At 38.5% G+C, this 22,577-nt stretch overlaps 1 protein-coding gene across 3 annotated transcripts; it reads left to right on the top strand.

Moving 5' to 3' along the window:
* The first annotated feature begins 252 nt into the window (after positions 1-252).
* Positions 253-22,518, top strand: LOC108668978 (cytosolic phospholipase A2). 3 transcript variants are annotated; one of them, XM_018156261.2, is made up of 17 exons: positions 253-556; positions 976-1,031; positions 11,430-11,454; positions 13,727-13,811; positions 13,979-14,125; positions 14,531-14,684; positions 15,410-15,542; positions 15,802-15,938; positions 16,119-16,335; positions 17,285-17,398; positions 17,853-17,991; positions 18,204-18,326; positions 18,645-19,197; positions 19,477-19,694; positions 19,936-20,180; positions 20,623-20,752; positions 21,073-22,518. In XM_018156261.2, the coding sequence occupies exons 2-17, from the start codon at positions 985-987 to the stop codon at positions 21,513-21,515; spliced, it is 2,910 nt and encodes a 969-aa protein (XP_018011750.1). In that variant the 5' UTR covers positions 253-556; positions 976-984; the 3' UTR covers positions 21,516-22,518. The 3 variants fall into 3 exon arrangements, with proteins under 3 accessions (XP_018011750.1, XP_018011747.1, XP_018011748.1); XM_018156258.2 differs by lacking the exons at positions 253-556; positions 976-1,031 and adding an exon at positions 2,551-4,273; XM_018156259.2 differs by lacking the exons at positions 253-556; positions 976-1,031 and adding an exon at positions 6,569-7,064.
* The last annotated feature ends 59 nt before the right edge of the window (positions 22,519-22,577 follow it).

Below are 22,577 nucleotides of genomic sequence, written 5' to 3'. Positions count from 1 at the left end.
GTTTCTACTCTCGTTCATGACACTCGATGACATATTTACTGCAATTGGTTATCTCACAAACAGAACAAAGAGTAGCCGCTTTGAAATTGAAACATTTATGCCGAGTCCGCATATTTCTATTGCCTACCGCGTCACATTAGGGCGATAATATGGTGCGATAACGCATTCACGCCATGAGCCCATCTGCCATATAGACTTCCGTGTGGACGTCTCACGGTCTCACAGAACATCAGTGTTGGTTTGACGGTACTGAGGGCATGAGGAACGCCCTCGGCTGCCGCAGTACGGTGTGTAGGGAGCATTGTACTCGTATATTACCCCTTCGGTTATTATGGGTTATCTGTAGTTTTATTTCGTGGTTATTATCATGCGCCAAGAAAAGAAAACAAATCGTTAGTCTAGACTGAAAGGAGGTGATACAAATGATAGGAGGCAACCACATCAAAGCGTGACAGAAATTCACGGTCAATGCACGTATTTATTCCCCATAACCTTCCTAACTAGAAAGGAGGAGGTGAATAATCCGGTGCTTAATGCGCGTGAAGAAAATAGTGAGGTAAGTCGGATGTTAAGGGAATGGATGCGCTTTTGTGTGCAAATGGGAAGTAATTTGGACTAATAGCTTTGATGTAATTCTCAAGGTCGCAGCCCGGGCAGGTTGCTGTGGCTGCTGTATAGTTTAGCCGTCGAGTCCTGTAAGTGAGAATGGCAGCTCGTATTATGAACGATAGTGCAAGTGTTTACTGTTATACCAAGATCGATTATACTGTTATTATATTAAAATTGTTTTCGTCCGGAAGAATTGAACTTCAACAGGATTTAATGCATTTTTTTAGGCTGCGGATCGGCGTCTTCATCCTTATCAGGTTCGACACTATCATTTGTAATCGTTTCGTAAATGTTTTAGTTTACGAATTCAATTTACTAGGTAAATTTCAATAGCTAATATCAATATTTATTGCGATTCTATTTCAGGAGACAGACATGAACACCTTCTATCAGTGGAGGAACCTTGCCAGATGCAACAGAGCGTAAGTCAAGGAGCAAAAAATTTATCCAACCTAATTATAAGATTGTGGCAACTTAAAGTTCAGGATGTTGGCTCTTAGTTATGGAAATTTTTTAGCAGGATTTAAATTTTATTTGTACCATGTTCTAATTAATAATCGGGCGCATTCTCCAGTTGGTATCTTCTTAATACTGCTTAACCGTAATAACCTGCCGTTTATAAACAATGATCCATCCGAACGGATTAGTTAGATTAAAAAAAATTAAGTTTCATAAATGTTGAAATAACTCCACAGGCTCGGATGCACAACCAAATAATTCTCAATAAATTATTGAGAGGTAACGGATTCTATGTAATTTTACTGTGTAGAAATTATAAGAAGCTTTTAAATACGTCACGTGTACAGTGTTTGGCCTTGGGAGCCCCGCAGACTCAGCAAAACCTCGTCATACGAGACGTGTTCCTGCATACGCGAGAATATTACATTCCCTCATTGCTGATTAATTCAAGCAATTACGCAGCTTCGGATCTGTTACGTATCTATGTCGATTTCTTTTGTGGCCTCGAGACTAAGAAGAAACTGACAAAAGCTGATTTTTGTCCTGGAAGAAATCGCACTTTGATGTGGTCATTACTTGACCACAAGCGATCAACGAATATTTTATTAAAATTTACATTCTTGTTAAATTACTGATGTTTAAAAATGCTTGTAGGATTCAAATTGTAAAATAATGATACCTAATTCGGATTTTTCACAATTCTAGCATGTAAAATAGAATTATCTATTAAATTCAGCTCCTCACGAAATTCAGAATCTCTGAAAGGTTTCTCGCCAATGGTGGGCTGCGTGTAAAATCCTCTTTAACCGGCACATGAATTCATCCTTCCATTCAAGTAGCCGTCAAGGCCAAGCAATGCAAGTCGTCTCTTGTGGGCCTGTAGCTTCTATCCTCCTTTTGACCATTGCGATGACCGTTCACTTCTTAATATTCTAGGAGGCTCTTCTCCAGCCGTCTTCGTATATAGCGGAGAAACCTGTCCCGAGACTCAGTCCTCGTGAGTGAGTGAGTTGGAGCCAAACACGCGTCTCTGTTCAGGAGTGTCAAGTGTTTATTTAGGTTCAGATGGCTGAAAAAATGCATAGAACTTCTAAGAAGAACCAACTTATGCACAGACCGCCATTATAGGGAATGATGCATCTCCTTACTAGCAAAGTGATGCATTAACATTAAAGTGGATAGGAGGAACGTTGTGAATCAAGGCAGCTCTTCGGTGTCGCTCAACAACACCGAATAAAATGCCAAATCAACGTGTTACTTCAATTTCTAAGGCAATTTGTCTGTTAAATGCATTTCTTCATTTACAACTATGTATAAATGTAAGTTATGCCCACTACACGCCGCAACTCATTCCCGTTTATGGAATGTTCTTCGTATCAATATGAGTTGTAGCTCATCGGAGCCAAAAATAGACCATAGAACGGGAGAGATGTATTGATAGAAAAAATAATGTAAAAATCATCGATTACAAAAAAGGTATAACAGAAAATTATTATTTGATTATTGGGAGAAGATAATTATGTTTTTCGGCTGAATTAAAGTTCAAACGATTTCATCCCCTTCAGTATACACTGGCATATGGTACCAAAACTTGAAGTCGAACCTGACCTCAGGTAGTGGTGGTAAAATATGGTACGACAATATGCTAGACTGCTAGAGGATATGCCGAGCTGCAGCAGACGATAAGGTGAACAAGAGCAGATATGTTCTTAAGAAAAATGTTTGTCCCGTAGCTGAGAAATTGCTTCTTATGCGGCCAACGAGAATCTTTTACTCAGTGATATTCTTAGCGATGTCAGTGATGGATGTTTCGTCCTACAGTGTCGTCAATATAAATTCAGATTAACAAATGAAGATATTCAGCGTAATTCATTTCCTTCCGTTAATATGAATTTTGTGATATTTACTACGCACATGCGAAGATACTTTTCCTGTAACTATTGCCACTGGTTATACATTTGAGTAGTATAATGAAAGCAAAGATAAAAATTCTGAATTTTGTGTAGTAATAATGATTTCATGTCAGATAGTTTAGATAGATAGTATTAAAAAATTAGTGTTACATTTTTTTCAGTTTAAATTATATGCATTGAGAGAAATTTTTGCGGAAGCACTAATTACTGGACGATAACTCTACAAGAAAACGTAATTGCTTAGTAAAACGTTATATAGATACTTTTACAATGGAAACTTTCCAACGTAAAAATTATACAGATTCAAACATCGTGCAAGATGAACATACTCACGGAGATCTTCCTCCGTATCGTCGTGTACGTAGCTCAGACAACCCTGGCGCTCATCAAGTGAAGAAGTCACCCCTGGTGCGGCAAAGAGCTGTATCCTACGGAGACCCTCCTAACCGCCCCCAGGATAATCCTAGAATGCAGATCCCACCTTTTGAACATGGAGCTAAGGGTTCTCGAGCTTCACTTGAGCTTCCTAATTATACTGGCGATGATTTATCAGCAACCTCAGAGCCTTTGTCTACAGTCACAACAGTGCGATACGATTTTAAAATCGACGATCGTAAACTTGACGTGAAAAGTTATCAAGATAAAACATCGAACGAGTTAGTCCCATCCGAGCAATGTGATTTAGGCAGACAAGATAGAAGTAAGCTAATTCCTGGATGTTTAGAGGCAAATTTTCACGAGAAAAGCTGCGGAGATGAGCATAAAAGAATCGAATACGAATCAGCTGTGTTTCACCGAGTGCCATCAACTGTTAAGAAAGATAGAAAAATGAGTGATCCAGACAATGAAGCAGATGACGAGCATGATTCCGAGGGTGATGACGATTTGAATTTTCTTAGGAGAAGTTCGCAGAAAAAATGTGTCTCTAGGATTACTTGTGTGGCAAACCATAGAGAAAGTTGTAAAAAAGTTCCCAATGACAACTCAATTGAAAAATCTAGACTTCGAGAAGACATGCGAAATAAGACCATAGAAACGGTAATGAACGAAACTGAAGAAGATTCAGAGGCTGACGGGGTTTTGGTTCGCCTTAGGAAAGGCAAAGGTGCTTCTCGTGAAGATCGAAAGCAAATTACAGGAAATGAAGTGGATACCCGAACCCCATTATCCTCCAGGATTCAACGGGTCCCGGGCCGGACGAAGTCGAAAATATCTAGCACATGGAGGGCCTTTGCACTAAGATGCAACCGCGCTCTTCGAACCCCTAGTGAACTATGGACTTATGAGAGTCCGTGAGTATTGTTATTATTATTACTTTTTTATGTTTAGCAATGTAGCTCTCTTAATATTGATCTCTTTCTCCATTTCAACCACAAATTGTCGGTTTTTACGAGTAAAATATTATCTGGTATTCGACTAATGAATTACGAAAAATATATATATTTTTGCATACTTTCAACTGATTATAGTCTAGATACAGTTCATTGAATTTTCGACATTATTAAGTTTAGAGTTTACGTTAAATACAGTGGAAACAGATGCGCCTGGCGGAGAGAAGATTGAAATGAAATAATATTGGAGTCAAACCTGCAGATTTCATATTTGAGAGAAACCGAATGGCACAACAAAACATAAAGCTACGAAGAACTATAAAACCCTTAATAATTAATTACATTAGGCGGCACCAATTCGTCTCTGTTAACACAGACAGACACTCTCGTTCAATCATTGGTATTTAGTTTAAATTTAAAATTAATACTATGATTATCAATTAATTTGTGTCGATTATCGTAGTTGCATTTTATATACATGACATGAATTTAAATAATTACGATGATAATTGTTTTGTTATCGTATCATCGTAATTATTCTGTTGGCTATAATTAGCCTTTGTCAAATATTGTAAACTCAATGAATATTTATGAAATTTTGATTCATGCTGTTCAGTTACTTCCTTAGTATTGGTACACATATAATTTTACGTAAGAAAACGCAGCTTCATCGCTACGAATTGCATCTCAAAAATTCATTGCGGAATTCTCTTAAATATACAGCGCAACATGTTTTATAGCGCAACATGTTTTTAGTATAGAATGACGTATTTTCAAGAGCGTGCGCTGTTTCTTCATGAGAGTCTCATCTACTCGTAAATGTTGCATCGAATAACAATTTTACGTGAACTAAATAACTTCAGGATTTCTTGGTAGACGGAACTTTTTTGGCATACCCACAAGTCATCACGATTCATCTCATGAAAATATGATTTAATACTTAGTTCGTATTCCATGGCTGCCGTGTTTATGATTGCTAAAATGACATCCACGCAAGGCCTGTGTTTTTCTGCTAGCGATGGCGTAGACCCAAATAAGAACAGATTAGAATGGAATAGAATAGAAGTGTCTGCACTGAAGAAATAGGCCCATGGCCTGTTGCCGATTCTTGAACTTTTTGTGACTTGATTCACAAGGGATCCGGCCTTTCAACCCGATCTTTCCATAACTGACAATATGATTTATTAAGAGTAATGTATTAAGATTACATTCATAAAAGCTTAATTTTCCTTATTTAATTGGTAAATGCAAACAAGCTCAAGCTCGAGAAATTTAATTACAGAGAAAATCATGGCCACCCTTCACCGGGAATAAACCTGTTCTGAGTCGCATGCCGTGTGTGCTGTAAGGAAGACGACGCAGTTCTCCACCAATCAGCTAGCAGTCAGTTGAAATTTTCGTGGGATTCAACGAACGGAAGTTTGAGCGGATGTTAAACATCATTGTAATGTTTATATGTTTATGAATGATCGGTATAATTGTTCGGCTACTATTTACTTATGAGATGTTTCATACGCTGTGAACGTATTGTGTTGAATATGTACCTAGATTTGGAGGACATACCGCATGGCAAGAGTGAGAGAAGATAACTGCGTCACCATAATTGCATCACAATCGTTAACAGTTCCCCGTGACAAGACATTTAGGCTTTGAAATAGTGTAGTGGGATGATGTGTCGGTCGGCTAAAGGAAGAGAAGTGTGAGGATGTGAAGAACGTTCATGCAGAATCATGCAGGATTGCAGCCTGCAGGTGGCTCACTCTCAGTGTTACTCGAACTGGTGCAAAGGGTGGGTGTCGAGCTGCTTGTCTTACTCAGTAAATGACTGACCATAGCCCTATGTACAAATGCGTAATGAATGCATTTTTTTGTTGGATGAATGCCTTCAAAATATTATTCATGAATTGGGTTATCATTGCTTTTCAATAACCATAGTTGGGTTACTAGGAATCCCATTTCTTTAGCTAGCTAGGTACTTCCAAAGTTCCACTAGAGTGCCGGGCACCTCTCTCTCAGGCTCTCACCATTACACGTTTACGGACAATTAGATCTTCATGATCATTCCTTGCATCTTTTGGAACTCTAACCATCGCTCGGAGAGAGTGAAATAGTCGTTTAAAATAGAATCAACATTCACGTTTGGAAGGTTTTGATTAATATCATGAAGTTAAAATCAAGCTAAATCACTGACCTGATTAACTATTACCTAGTTTGGTTTGAGAAATTTGTCCCTAGAGCTGGTGTTTTAAATATATTTATTCTCGGGATTTTTACAGTGGGGCGAAATCATAAATTTTGTGCCGTCAAAGACTCAAGTCTCTACTCATATGTATTCTACAGTGGTTTCATCACATCGTACGTAGTTTTCAATTAGATTTGACTGTTGTGCCACACGTTTGTGTTGGGATTCTGTTTTTACAGTTTCTTAATGTGTTTTTATGAATTTTTAAGTCAGTGCGTTGTTGAAAGTGAACGGCATGGGCGCTAGTGCTCCTGAATCACAAACTTGTAGGGATGAACCTTTGACCTGTGAAAGAGAAGATTTTGACAAGGGACAAAAAAGTTTAAACTCTTCTGACACCATGGAGCGGTCACCAGACATTTTTCGGTCCGGAAACATAGAAACTCTTACAAATTCCGTTGATAAGAAAAACAGATTTCGGAATTCCCGTCCACCTAGATTGAATCTTCGAAGCCTCACAACCGAAGTGCTGAGGTCACGTACCACGAGTTCTATGTGGGATACAGACGGGTAAGTCACACCGACGCTGGAAAGCGAGGTATTTGCGACCATCATGTGAAATCCTCGATCGGTTCTAAGCTCGGCCAGTCGCTACCCTCGAGCTTGTAGTCTTTAATATATGATATCGTAGCCGTTTTTTTTTGCGGTTACGGGTGGCTTTCAGGTGGCCGATCTCCCGAGGAATGGTCAGCGGTCGTCCTCATTAAGTATCTCTTCGTACCGCCCGTCGTAGATTGACAGGTAATTTAAGACGTCTGTTTTCCCTCAAAGTCTTCAAACCTTCCACAACGCCTGCATTTTAGTAGTTAGCATACGGGATTTTCACTCCACATGAGAGTATGCTCGAAAATAAGTTTTTGGTAAAAAATATCTACAAATTTAAGGTTGATTAAGATATGCCTTTTATTTAATATCGATCAATAGAGAATAAATGGTACTACTTTCTTGTGTGGCACAAACTTATGTATGTCGCATGTATAATGAACACCGATGTAGAACATTTTCCTCTATCTTAACTTATGCAAAGTTAACATATTTTCATACACATCACATTCAGTGTATCACATCACATTCCGGCGTTCCGCAGTAGGTATTAAGAAAAAGTTGAGAGGTTTACTATATATTATCAAAAGCCAGGTTCTGCAAGCATATTCCAAATGCGACCATTCGAGCTCGCTTTGTTGCGACTTATTATTGTTTCTTAGTAGGTAATTAATATTAATGCAAATGGTGTAACAGACACAGACTCTTTTGTCCCGAATTCAGCGAAATATTAGAAATACAAAATGTATAGCAAAAATTAATGATCACCACTGCCACTGAAGAAACGTACAAGGACATATGAGTCATTTTTTCACAAATAATTTCCGCTGAAAGAATGCGGAAAATCTTCGTACTCTGCATAGACAATTGCTAAGTGTCTACGAGGCTTCAATGACACACATAGGGAGTTCACCTAAAAGTCCTCAGAAATTTGGCGCCGTCTCTCCCTTGTTATCGTTTCGCCAGCCGCAGGAACTGATCTAAGCGATGAGGAAAATATTAAGCTTTAGGTGTGTGTGTTTGTTTCAAGTTTATTGCTGCATTTGTTACTAAAAGGTTTCTGATTTTTTGCTACTGATCACAAATTTTGTTCACATCATAGTGTTTGCAATTAGTTTAGACTTGTGTCGGGAGCACCTCCCTGCCGCTACCTCGTCTCCGCAAAGGACATTTTAGTGTCTGATAGTATATCTCAATCTAATTATTGAATTTCACTCATTCACGAAAAGTTCCTTCAATCAATTTAATCTATTCATTTCAATTAACGAGAAAAATACTGTGTTTGGTCGTTTCGTGGACTTGTGCCGGGTGGCGCATATCCAATTTATAGCCGATAATTATATCCGTCAGCCAGTGCGATATACCACCATGCCGTTGGCATTTATTGTACATTAGTTAAATAAAACCGTTCACATATTTCAAATGTTTGCTAAACAATTATAATTTGAGGTTGCAAAATACTGCGAGTTTATATGAGGAACACAATCATATATAGAATGAAAATGTATGTATACTCTGAAAGAAGACACTAATTAATCTCTACGTATGATGTATAAAATTGTACGTAATCGAATCGTCTTATGCTGTCTTCGTTTGATACTCATGTAGGCACTACGCTTTAATATGGAAAATACAATGGTTCTATGAAAGTGTTTCTGCTGGCATCCTGCGAAGGAAAAAGAAGCTATCAGTTGTTGCTGCATGACATTAGACTCTTCGATCTGGTTCTTAGCTTGCCTCATCCCTCCCCAAAGAGACGAATGCACCCACTTAAGTATACTGCAGTCTTTATTGCACATTCTAATTCATTTATATGATGAGAAGTTGAACAGAAGTAAATCGAGTCACTTCCTACTCGCCGTGAAGGACGACACCGAACGACGTGCGAGGTCACTGGGTAAAAAGTGCTGGCGTCTTGGTGCTTTATTTTTTATGCCCGATGCAATTTATTTTGTGTTCCAGCTTTATTTTCCTCTCATAAGATGGTGTTGAGATTTTTTGTGTAAGGTGATTAGCATCGCTCATGCAGCTGCAATAAATATATTGCAAGTATTTTGAATTCCCGTTGTTTGCTACACTAATGTCGTTCGTTTGAAGTAAATCTCTGACCTATGAGAAACAAGGAAGCATGTACACTATGCCTTGCAGCAGCTAATTGCAGTGAAGAAGAATGGTTTAGAACGGGCAGGATGCAAGGTTACTTTTCCTTCAAAGTGAAAGTCGAATAGTTAAGACGTAAGTTGTCTGCTCACGGAGACATATACCGGTAGACGCCCGGTATCAACGCACAGGGCTTCCCCAAGCACAGCAAGCATTCCGGGTGTTGTGAAAGCGGGTTTTTCCAAGTATGGTCTCCTATTTTTAGCTTGTATGAAGGAGTCCGCGTCATGCAAGACATTCTCTTCGCTGGCATCCAAGTGAACCAAAAACGTTGGCTGGGAACAACCGTCAGGGGAAATTCCGGGGTTTATCGATCAGACTGCTCAAAAAAGTGTTTGTAGATAAGAACGTTTCTGGAGAATTATTGCCAGTTTCCTATCGTGCTCGACTAGTTTTATATTCTATTTCATAAATGGGGAATTATGTACCCAGTTTTTCAAGAAGTTACTCGATGATTTAATGTGAAATATATTTTCGTTTTGTCGATGTGTTACTCCTATTTACTTGAGCAATAAACGATAATGCGCTGATTGTGTTGGTTGTGGTCATGGAAGAAAGAACAAGAGGACTGTCTATTTTGTTCTGAGTCTTAACCGTGTTCGCATCGCTCTTTTACAAAATTTTTCATATTTGTCGATCAGACGCTATCAACGGATTTTTGCTATCGCTGTATTTTCACTATCGCTCGTTAATAAAAAATGCAAAGAGTACGCAGCAGACAGAACACTCAGGTTCGAATACAGAAGATTTACTCAATACCAGTACTCCCATGATTAAAAATTGCCTCTTCATTAAAGAAATAGGAAAAAGATGGCGTTTGATTCGTGTCTCAATGGTCTTTGGTGGCTCAGTCAGTATTATTAAATATTCACGTTTCACTCATACTGTTTTTGGGGTTCATTAATTTTTAGCTAACTTGCATACCGGGGAATGGTTCATTTGCAACAATGAGCTATATTTTGATGATTAATAAAGAACAAAAGGTCTTTAACGCTGAAAATGATTTCCTAACACCGCTACACTACTATCAGATCAATCACCGCTTCAGCAAAATTCTACGCGCGTCGTTGGTTCGGAAATTTGCGAAAATGACTTGCAGGAAATAACGGCTAACCGGACGCGGTGACATTAACGTTTTCTCCAAAGAGGTCCGTGCCAAGGTTAAGTTTTTTCTTCTCGAGTCTCGGTTAAAAAAAAATGAACGTAATAAATCCCGCGTATCTCAATTTCCTCTTTGCAGCCGCTCAACCTACTATGGCTGGTCTGGAAAACCGGTCACTTAGCAGGGATTCAACCACCCATAGCTATAATAAATTGAGTATTTGTTGCGAGAAGAGTCGAAACTTATCGGCTGATAGGGATATCGGTGAGAATAGAATCACGTGTACGGTCGACGGTTACACGCTTAATTGATGTACTTTGACATATTTTAAAAGAATTTTTCGAAATCGTCACGAAACTAACTCAACACGTACATATGTCTTGTTGCGGCGGCACTGTCCTACTACCCGTGCATATAAATATAGTTTCATTGAAAATCAGAAGATAAGACTTGAATTCTAGTCATTGTTATGAATCTCCTGATGAATAATTTTGAGTATTTTTTCCGTGAAAAAAATATATGGTTGTTTATTGACGTTCTATTTTTTCGGATGTGCTTGCTGCATAACAATTTCAACGTGACTGCTTAACCACTTCAAGCACCATCATCAATCCCTGATAAATATAACGGAGTTGCGATCGTTAACCCGACTTCGTGGTCCAGCAGCCGGCATGCTCTAATTTAAACTATGCGAATATTACAGTTCACTTTGATTATTATATGAACAAGCAACCATCAATTTCAAGTCCACCCGTAATTCTGACACCAAAAGGGAAAACTGAACTATACAATTTTATTCGATTCGAGATACATTAAGTATCATTAAGCATTGTTTTACAAGAGTTCTATAGATGGGATTTTCGCAATTACTTTATATTGAAGTCGCTTATGTTGATTAAAATTCTTACAAAATATCTCTTGAAAATGGTCTATTTTGATACATTCCCACTGCTAACCTCTAGATTTTTCCTATCACTTTGTACCCGTTCTTAATGACAAATCTTTTGCACTAATTGTGCCAATTTCAATCTTTAAATTCGGTCAATAATGTTTAATTTCTTTCTTTTCAGATTGGACCCTTTCCAAGTTTTTGAGGTACGTCATGCTTCATGGCTGCAGGTTTTTATTTATGGTATCATTTCAGTTGTAGTCCGTAATCACTTTTTAATTCCAGAATTTTTTTCCTTTTCATGCGAAAAATTCCTCTTTAAGTGTAAATACACTTTAAAAACTTTCCTCGTAGAAGAACTTTTTTCGTTTACATTGTTGTAATTTCTGTTGATTTTTATAAATAAATTCGATTTGCTTTCAATATTTCACATCGAATGTTTTTGGTCAATTTGTTGAATAATTTTTCTTGAAAAAATTTATTTTACTTCCATAACGTTACATGAAAAAATTTCCAGCTTATAAACGCTAAAGTGCGGGTTTTGTAAAATTATCGCTTTATGTATGCCTGTGAAAAAGTTATGACTACATTTTTCAGTGCAAATAAATTTTTCGACGTCCTTTGTCAGATTGTGAAGTGTTTTATCATGTGTGATCTAACAGTAAAGATCAGGACGTGCCGCTGGTAGTGAAAACGTGTGGTCGTGACTGGGCAAAACGTGAAAATTTGTGCGTGCATGATACGGTTTCTGTTGCGAAACATGGAAGCTTTACTTTCTTGTATGGTTACACAAAGTTTCAAATAGAATGACTCCAAGAAAAGTAGCTAATTTTGTTCGTGCGTTCATGGTTTCATCCACAAATATCTACTCGGTTTTTCATAAAGTTGCCTCTTAGCCTGAGTTTGCGCTTAGTCTTGCGCTTCAGGTACCATAAAAGCATTTCCTGCGCAGGACTATGTAAGCAAGTTACCCGTCATTTTCTATTGTTTTTTTTCCGCTGAATTCGTTCTATTACACTGTTTGTCTATCGTTAAGGTGCGACTCTCGACTTTCCTGACTTTCCTGTCAGTTCATTAACGCCATTTTTCATGCTCCTTTCCTGCTATCGTACATGTTGAAATCGTGAGTGTAATTCGGGAAAGTTCATTGTCATTACAATCAGAAACATTCGGGTAAAAATGACTCCATGTTTCTTCAATAACATTTTAGAAAATTTTGTATTTTCTCTTTACTGCTTTAACAGGATAGAACATACCATTCGACCAATTCATTCAGTTGCCTGTTTTATGCATGAAAATCATTTCCCACGCCTGGTTAACGGTCACAACACTCACGTCACACCTTGTTGTTAGTCACTGCTTGCATCATTTATGTAGATGAATATTGTACTCGTATGCATACGCCCCCGCCGTCGCTCAGGTGATGCAATTCATGCTAGTCTCAGCGGTTGCTTTCTTTCTCACTGCCATGAACACGGCGCGTGTTTGACCGCGTGAGCAGTGCCTGTTTGTCATGAACGTTGCGCGTGTTTGACCGTGTGAGCAGCGCCTGTTTGTTATGAGCGTTGCGCGTGTTTGACCGTGTGAACAGTGCCTGTTTGTCATGAACCTGTTTGTCATGAATGTTGTGCGTGTTTGACCGTGTGAGCAGTGCCTGTTTGTCATGAGCGTTGTGCGTGTTTGTTCAGGAGATGGGCGGCAGCCACTCTGTATACGTGGGATGATATAATGATAATGAAATCATGAGTCATGCGTGAATGGTGTGATTGACGTGTGCATCGACTGCTCTGGGTTTCCCTTCAAATAAGTCGCTCGCGTTGATTTTTTCTTGTCATTGTCTGAGCACTTCAGCCTCCGACGGCATGTCTAGAATTTTCTTTGCGATTATTTGTCCAAGGTAAATGGGGGATCAATTGAAAACACTTAACAGGGAAAATTAACTTGAATGTTGTTCTTCAATAAATTATAGTAATTAAAAATCATCTAAAAATTGAGTGATTGTTTTTTCTTGTTGTGAATTTTCTACGTTTAAAGTGCAATGTACATTTTGCTGAAAATTAAATACAAATTTTTAGACGTTGTTGACACGTGTGTGAAACCAGAATCTTATTTTAAAAAGGCGCTGCTATGAGCACGCCTCTATCAGGACGCACAGGAAACGTGCACCTACGTAGGTGATCAGTCTCCATCGACCCTTCTACTCCTGAGAATTATTTTATTTATATACCTAATATTTTTTCGATGTTGAATATGAGACGTTATATTCTCCAGCTGTTCTGGTATCGCACAACTAAATCTCTATATCAATTTGTTACTCTCCTATGAGTAAGAATATTTTTTTTTATAGTTGCTTAGCCTGTGAAGAGGGTATTGATTCCTACTGATATAATTGGGAGCAGCTCCTTCAGCTAGGATGAATAATAATTTGCCTCCAATATGCACCCTACTTTTAATTCAATGTTCCCCTACTCCACGCAGGTGGAGCACGAGTCATGTCTGGACTTCACAATAACCATACACAGAGGCGAAGGCATCACAAAAGGCAGCCTCCTGCAAGATTACAGTGAGTAATTGGTCGTTACTGGCTGGAAATTGCAAATTTTGGTAACATTACTGATAGTAAAAACAATTTATGCAGCCGAATGTCACATTTCAGAATGTGGACTCAGCAAAACTCTGGAATATTATTCTTTAGGGAATCATTATTTGATTGTTGCGTGTGTACTACAGTCGACACTCCGGATCCGTACGTCATCTTGAAGGTACCGGGCTCGTCGAACAGTTCGAAGCGCACGACGCAACTTGATAACACGACCGTGCCGCTGTGGGAGGAGACCTTTCACTTCTACCTCGACCCCACGGCCGAGCACATACTGCGTAAGTTCGCTACACTTGTGCTAAGATCGGACGGAAATTCGATGTCATGAATCTTGTGCCGAATTAAAATCTGTCATTGAACAGGCGTTGTTAAGTTTGTACATTTATCCGCTTTCAAAGAAGCAACAAATTCTATGTATTTTTTTGTGGCACGTATTGTATGTACAGTATGTATTCTTGTGTGTCATTCCTAAAAATAATTAGTGTACAGTAATGTAGGTAAAGATTTATTTGTTAGAAGACTAGTTTAGATTTGTGTCTATTTTTTGTACATTTTATATTTTATGAAGTCAAATCAATGCACTTAGATATAAAAATATATATCCGTTTGATGTGAAGCAACTTAAAATACGATTCATAAAATACGATTCATCTCTAAGAACATAACATACTTGTTTCTTTTAGATGTGACGTTAATGGACGCGAACATCACTCTGGACGAGACGTTGGGTGAAGATACGTTCATCGTCAACACGCTCACCAACGACGTTCCTGTAGGCCACGTCTTCCTCTTCCCTGGAGGCTCAAAAGTCTACGCTACGCTTCTCCTCACTAAAAAGTGAGATTTTCTTTACGAAAAACCAATGATTTTCATGTGTTTTGTTATTTTTAGTATGCATATATAATATGCATATTGTATATGCATATATAATAATATGCATTAATATGCATATATATTATGCATATTAATGATAATTAATTTATTTTTTTATATAATATGTATATTCTTTGGTATATCTTAGCTTATTTCACGATTATCGGGTGTAATTATTTAGAACGGTTTAATGAAGCAAGAAATCGTTCAGTACGGTACGTTCCCATATTTTATCTCAGAACTTGCGAATTCTTGAATGAAGTTCGTTTCAACTTATGCGAGTTCTGATGGAGAACATCAGGATGATCGTGGTTTGCCCTCGATTCATAAACAATTCAACGATGACACGATAAGTGCATCAGCAATGCAAGCAACTTTTTTGGTAACTTAGTGGTCCAGTTAAGTTTTTTTGCTTGCTACTTCAAACACGTTTTCCTTCGCTTACAATCAAGTTTTACCTCCTCTGAAAGAATAAAGCTCCTAAATAGTACATTTATAACTGGGGCCGTGTTATCAAAACTACCTTGGGTACACGTAGCTGTCCATGTACAAGTAGGGGCAATTTTTTTAACTGCGATTAGTGGATTTAACAGGAAAAGTCGCATGTGGCTGAATGACAGAGCTACGAACTCTTAACTATTTTTAATAGTACGGCTATATTAACTACCTGATATCATTTAATGTTGCAGCAAGAACCCCGACTTGCGGTTCTCGTTGGCGCTGTGCGAGCAGGAGCGCGAGTTCCTACAGATCAGACGTCAGAAGGTCCTCAAGGGCCTACACGCCCTTCTTGGAGACCGCGCCCCGGACACTGACAAGCAGGTTAGTCATGGCAGAGAATGCACATATAAATGGCTTTTTCAATGCCGCATGAGTGTTTTTATATGTCAGTGTCAGTTATTCAAGTTTGTAACGAATTCGATTTGTTTTGGTCCTGGAGTCGTACAATGACTGCAGGATTATCTTCTGGTAATACAAATTCTAGATCAGTTCAGTACTTTATCTTCTTTCTGTAGCTTACATAGGTTTATTAGTATTGTAATTGTGTGCCCAGGTATTAGTATTGCAACTGTGTGCCCAGGTCCCCATCATGGCAGTGCTGGGTTCGGGCGGAGGGTTCCGTGCGATGATGTGTCTGAGCGGCGCCGTGAAGGCGCTACACGAGACCGGCGTGCTGGACTGCGCTACGTACATCTCAGGCCTCTCCGGCTCTTCCTGGTCAGCTGATTAATAAATCTTTTTCGTTTTTTTCTTAGATTATATCTTGATTATCTGGTTAAATTATTCAAAAATATTATATTTTTCAGGCATCTCTCAAGCCTATATTTTAATGGTTTATCAATATATCAAGTATAGTATTGTCTATTTATCGTTTTTATTTCCATGGTTTATCTCCAGGTATATCTCCAACTTATACTCACATGGCGGCTTCCCGGGCGTGTCTCCCGAAGTGATCCAGGAGCAGCTGCGGCAGTCGGTCACGTCGGACTGGAAGTGGAAGCTCACCAACAGCCTCGGCTACGTGACAAGTATGCTGCGCAAGTACAGAGACGGTCAGCCCATCTCATTCACGGACTTCTTCGGTCACTTGTTGGGAGACGTGCTTCTCAAGGAGGTGATTATTTCTCATGCTAAATAGTTTTAATTTTTACTATAATTATATGAGCTACATGTACGTCATTTATATTTTTAATTATGTGTATAGCAAATGTTCTATATTTTTTTACAATTCGGCAATTTTTTGTTGGCGGTAAGTTTCTGCTGAATGATACCTACTTCTAGCCTATCACTTGCATGTAAGAGTGGGTTCTTGTGTTCTTCAGATATATAATTTTTCTAGAAATTAAAATATGAATTCTCTTCAATGCAAATATGTGAAAATGTGCGCTCTGCTTCAAAATTAATCCCATTTAAGTTTCCATTTTATTGAACAGTGATGAGTTAAATATTATCTTATTCAGTTATTATTGTCGTTACCTGCACAATTATTGCCAATTCAAATAATCTGAATTGTTTAAATATCATTCACAAGTTTATCAACTAAGGAAAATTTTACTTCAGCAAACTGCATTATGCATTCAAGCCGAACGATGATGCATTATTGACTTTTTCCAAACACGATTGACTCTCATTAAACGTAATCAATAATTTTTCTATTAACGAGCCTCAATTAATTTCTATTATTCTCCTGAATTCTGAAGATTTTATCTATTCGTCCAACTCATTTCAGTAAATGGTTTTGTTAGACTCTATTAATTGGATTTATTTCTCTCTTTTCAAAAGACTCTATAAATTGTTTGTATTCATCTGTTCCCATTAGACCTTATTAATTTTAAGATTCTCCTGTATTCACGTTACTTCATTATTTTTTATCATTTTATTATATTCACGAGAGTTTATTAATCGTATTTCTTTATCTACTGTCACGAAACTGTTACTTTACTCAGCGTAAGAACATACGCTCACGAAACTGTTACTTTACTCAGCGTAAGAACATACGCTCACGAAACTGTCGCTTTACTCAGCGTAAGAACATACGCTCACGAAACTGTTGCTTTACTCAGCGTAAGAACATACGCTTGACGGACCAGCGGCGTATCGTGGCCCAGGGCACCGTGCCCTTCCCTCTGTACACGTGCTTGCACGCTAAACGATCCGTGTCCTGCAAGGCCTTCTCCGTGAGTCTCGTACCTAAGTTATTGTTTCATTAAGTCATTACGTTTTAATTTATTCCCTGTTCTTTAGTTTACACCTGATACTCTTATCCTTATGTTTGTGTTAGTTGTTAAAGGAATTTTAGTTTAGTTAATGCACGTGTCTATGTCGTTCTGTTTGTAATTTTTTTTCTTTTGCTTTCTGAGCCGAGTTGAAATGGTTCATTATTTTTTCTTGCTGGAAGTATCATCGGAATTTATTAGCGAGGTCAGACATTTATTTTCATTCTCCTTGAAAATTTACCTCATCCTTTTACTTCCACATACTTGACAATAGAAAAAAAATTGGAGGCACATTTATTGGTATCGTTTAATCTGGTATATACATATTTCTGATGTTATTTGCAGATTATTTTTCCAGGCTCTGCATGTATTTTAAAATTACTTTTAAGCGCTCTTATGAAAGTTTTAAACACAGGAATGGGTAGAATTTTCGCCGTACGAGATCGGCATTGCCAAGTACGGGACCTTCATGAAGACCGAACACTTCGGTAGCAAGTTCATGGTGGGCAAGTTGATCAAACAGCACCCAGAATCACCACTTCATTTCCTACAAGGTTAATTGACTTCTAATGCTTAGAATATTGAATAATTAGTTAACAACTAAAATTTAATTAACGAGAAAATTTTCAACAGCCTTGTAAAATTTTACAAACAATTTGTTTTAATTTTAAATACTGTCACGATGGTCTAATGAAGTTTGAAAATTTGTGAACAGATTTTAAATGACAAAATCTTGATGATCTCAATTGATGATCGCAATTGTCAGGCGTTTGGGGGAGCGCCTTCACGGTCCTGATCAAGCGCCTGGTGCTGGAGGGTTCCAACAACAAGGATATGGTACAGATGATGAGGGAAGACGTGAGCGGTTCTTCTGAGAGAGAAATCCATGGTAAAAGCTATGCTTCTTTCCGCTTTTATAGTAATAATAAATCATGTAATTCCCAGTTATTATGACAACATGCAAATCAAGTCCATTGTGGTTTCTGATTAAATTTTCGTTTGGACATCAATCAAGGTTTCCTATCATAAAGTGAATACATAATTGTTATCACTGAGTTGGAGTATCAATTACAGTTAAGATAAATTTCGTCTCATTCTAGACTTCAGTTTCCAATGCATTCATATTATATGCGTCCTTCTGCATCCACATTTTTCGGTTTTGTCTAATCTAGCGTTCATTTCGTTACAAGTAACTTTTATTTTGCAGAAAAATATGACGAAGAGTTGAAAGAACAGCTCACGGAATCGGATACAGAAGACGAGGATGACATCGTTGGGAAGGACGATGACAGCTTTGACGACGAATACCGAGATTGCAGTCAAGCCACGACTGAGCTCCCTGAGATGTTCAATCACATTGAAATATCAACCTGTGAAGATTCCCCCGATGGCAAAGAGGCACAAAACGAAACAAAGTTCACCCCAAACCGTAAAACATCGCTTGGTAATCTGCTAAACCCTCTCAAATTCACTGAACGAAAATCACAGAGCGCTGATGTAGGACCCAAGAAAACATTCATTTTCGATTTTAGTGGTCGCAAGAAATCGAAAGAAAATTCTAAGAAATTGAGTTCTGTCAGTGATCCTGGAAGCGTGACGGAAGATGCCGACAGCGATTCTCCCTCTGGAAGCAGACTTCAACGTAAGGGCGCCATCAAGGGCTCGGCAGCCGCCCCCGCCCTCAGGAGGCAGTCTCGAGCACACGACGTGCCGCCCTTGAGCTTTGCCCGCAGTGGCAACAACAAGTGGACAGAAAGGAGGTTTGCCTATTAAACTAGTGAGATTTGAATTAAGAACAGTATGAATGCAATAAATTTGATAACACATTTTGATAGAATTTGTCTTAAAACAAACAAATATGAATGTTGATCAAGAAATTATCTTTAGTAAGTTCGTTTTCGGATCATGTTATTTCTATCGACTATGCAAATTTTCTTTGGTACTGCATATGAACTCTTCCCAGTGAATAGAGTTGGATAGTTTTATCCTTGCATTTGATAGCAACGAACGCGCACGAATGAACAAACCTCTTAATCCAGAAAAACGCGGCGTGCGAAGCGCGAGCAAGTGAAGGCTGGTCTGTTCAGCGGCCTGAAGGAGTCGCTGATGACAAGCACCAACATGCTCAACAGCCGCGCTGGGCGCGCCGGTGAGATCCTCAACCCCTTCAGAGGGTTGTCCCTCCGCAACTCGTTCCCCATCTCCCCCTTCGCTGACGTCGCTGAAGACGACTCAGATGACTTAACCGCTGAAGGCAGTAAGTAATGTACATTTTTCCAATTAACTTAACCCGGGATATTTTGTTGCTAATTACCCTATTTAATGGTAAACTTGAATTCAGCAGTCGATGCTAAGAAATAACATAGAAAAAGGTTATCGTGAAGCCTTATTCAATTTTCAAATGAGTTTCAACCATCGGTTGAAGATCGCTCCAATGGATGCACTGCGCCCTGCTTTTCCAAAGCAAATGTTCTTTTTACACGTTTTTATCTCTACAGTTGGAGCGGCCTGTCGGTACCAGCAGCTTGACAATCATGCGAAAAAACTCTTTATTGTGGACTCAGGTTTGGCCTTCAACTCTCCATATCCCCTGTTGCTGCGGCCACAGCGCGCGGTTGACATCTACCTTTCATTTGATTTCTCCATGAGAAAAACTGACAACACTTTACCTTTCAAGGAGCTCATCCTCGCTGAAAAGTGGGCCTGCCAAAACAAAGTGCCTTTTCCACCAGTTGAAAAATTGGTGAGTAGCCCCGGGATTTTAATTTAGATGAATATTAACTTTCTGTTTGTTTACTGTTTTTTAAACCTATTTGATGGCCATTTCAACCAGAAGTTTGGACTATCGTGAAAATAATGGGTCCAATTACGACTTTTTTTTCTTGGCTATGCTAGTTACTATAATTCTATATTTTCTGATTCGGATTTGTTCATATTTATATTTTATACTGATAGCTCAATGCCTAAGTCAGATTGATCCTGCAGACTAATCAAATCTTACTGGCTCCACAGCAATTATTATACTTGTGTTAGTTCAATCTTGAATATGCGCAATTTCGCATCAGATTGAGCCCTCGATCAGATCTATAACCCATTTGTTGTGTGGAGTTGATTGCTCAACTTCATTGGTCTATAGTATAATTTCCGAAAATAATAACTGACATCGATAATTTTTGCTATGGAAGGCGGAGCAGTATAGAGACGACGGCTACGTCAGAGAAGTGTACGTTTTTAAGAACGAAGATGACCCTTTCTGCCCCGTCATCCTGCATTTCCCGTTAGTGAACCACCACTTCAGAAGTTTTAAAGCACCTGGTGAGTTCATAATTATTCTTATACATAAAAATTCGCTCTTGGAACTCAACAACTCTTATTTCGCCAGCCTTTTTTATCAATTGAAATTACTGATCTGTCATTTTATCTAACACTTCATTGTAGCGATTGTGGTGAGCATTGTGCATGTCATATGGCTGAGAAGCGTATATTCGCACACTGATTCCTACTCAATATTTGTATGCGTTGTCCCTTCAGTATTCAGTATTGATCGATAGCGTTCATAGCTATTGTTACTTTGACCTCTTTCGAAAACCTGAATTAAAAAAGTCAGAAAGAACCGATACAATTTTTTTCATCAGGAGAACTTCGCACGACAGACGAGGAGCTGGACTTTGCCAACTTCAAAATATTCGATGACAAAACCAATGTTTATGCATCCACGAACTTCGTGTATGAGGATATTCAATTCAACCGGCTGACGAAACTCACAGAATTCAACACTCTTCACTGCCTTGAAACTATAAAAGATGAACTCGCGTTGGCAGTCCAGAGAAAGAAAGAGAATATCGTGAAACGGCAGCTTGGTATCAACGACGTGGCGTCGTTATTATCAAGAGTAAAGAGCCTGCGTCATTCACGAAGAGAGAATGGGATGAGACTTAGCGTTGCACCTGATAGGGAAATGAGGTTGCTTACTATGCTCAAAACGCAGGACCGACCTGCCGATGCGGAGCCTAGTTCCGGAGGTTCTGACTATTCTGATGCGGTCGAATTTCAAGATTCACACGAGGCTGTGAACTAAAAAGCGTCGGCATTCTCTTCGACCAGTGTTGTATGATCTCTTCTCGCCATTGGGCTGCACTACATGTCATATGAAATATGTTTGTGAGACAGCCAGAATATGGAAGTCCCTCCAACATCTGTTAATTTTTTATGCGGAGACTACCTGAGTATTACTGTCTTTGCAGCGGGACGTAGGTTATGAATAGCTGATTCGCAGAATATTAGTAAAAAATGTGAACTAAGCGCGCAAATGTAATTTATATTTTCATATGTAGACGCATTAAAATTTGGTTTGTTAGAAATATCGGGTGAGCAAATTTAACCGGGGAGCCCCTTAACGCTCTACAATCGAAAAATGCAGCAAATATGCTCCATCTTTTCAGTGGACAAGATTTAAACTCACAAGTTGTTGATAAAATCTTTGTTTGTAGGGAGATGGATTTGCAGATTTATTTGCGCATTCCCCTGTTAGACAATATTAGCATTGTAGTCTTAGCATCTCACCCGTAAGTCGTCAATTTGGTTATGCGTGCATTAACAGAAGTTTTACTATTAGGTGCTACTTGAGCCGTTACAGATAGTAAACTCTAACTGTACTCATTAGAATTTAGTGGAACTTAACAATATCGTTTATTTTCTCGCTATGCTATTCGTGACACTCGTTACATGTTTTTAGTGCTCCAAAATTATGGGAGTCCTAAAAAAATCGGTGGATCTCAATTCGATTTGGCAACTGTCTATTTATGAAATTTTATAATAAATTTCATAAATTGGTGTTTGATGCTACGTTGGGTTTGCCAACATTGCATTGTTAGACAAGAAGTTTTCAGTACAATGCTTTTATTACGAATGCATATTTTTTTGTGTCGTTATGGTTTGAAGTTTGACTGAAAGTCGTAATTACGATTAATTCTTGAGTTGGCTTTATCACCGTGTTGTATGTTTAAGATTATTAAGACACGTCATTGCTTTCATAAACTAGTTAATTATTAATACAAGTTATATTATTAAAAATCGGCTATCAAAATTTATTTTTTATCCTCCTAACAAACTCTGATAAATTTATGATTTGTCCGCTAAC

Source organism: Hyalella azteca, unplaced genomic scaffold (assembly GCF_000764305.2).
Source record: "Hyalella azteca isolate HAZT.00-mixed unplaced genomic scaffold, Hazt_2.0.2 contig5386, whole genome shotgun sequence".
NCBI classification, from domain to species: Eukaryota; Metazoa; Arthropoda; class Malacostraca; order Amphipoda; family Hyalellidae; genus Hyalella; species Hyalella azteca.
Note: the sequence above shows the minus strand (reverse complement) of the source record. Positions and strands in the feature narration are given on the sequence as shown.

Coding starts and splice junctions, on each gene's coding strand:
- LOC108668978 (XM_018156258.2), top strand. CDS start 3,252: ATGGAAACTTTCCAACGTAAAAATTATACAGATTCAAACATCGTGCAA. Junction 14,685..15,409: donor ACGCTTCTCCTCACTAAAAA/GTGAGATTTTCT, acceptor TTAATGTTGCAG/CAAGAACCCCGACTTGCGGT. Junction 19,198..19,476: donor AACAAGTGGACAGAAAGGAG/GTTTGCCTATTA, acceptor CTCTTAATCCAG/AAAAACGCGGCGTGCGAAGC.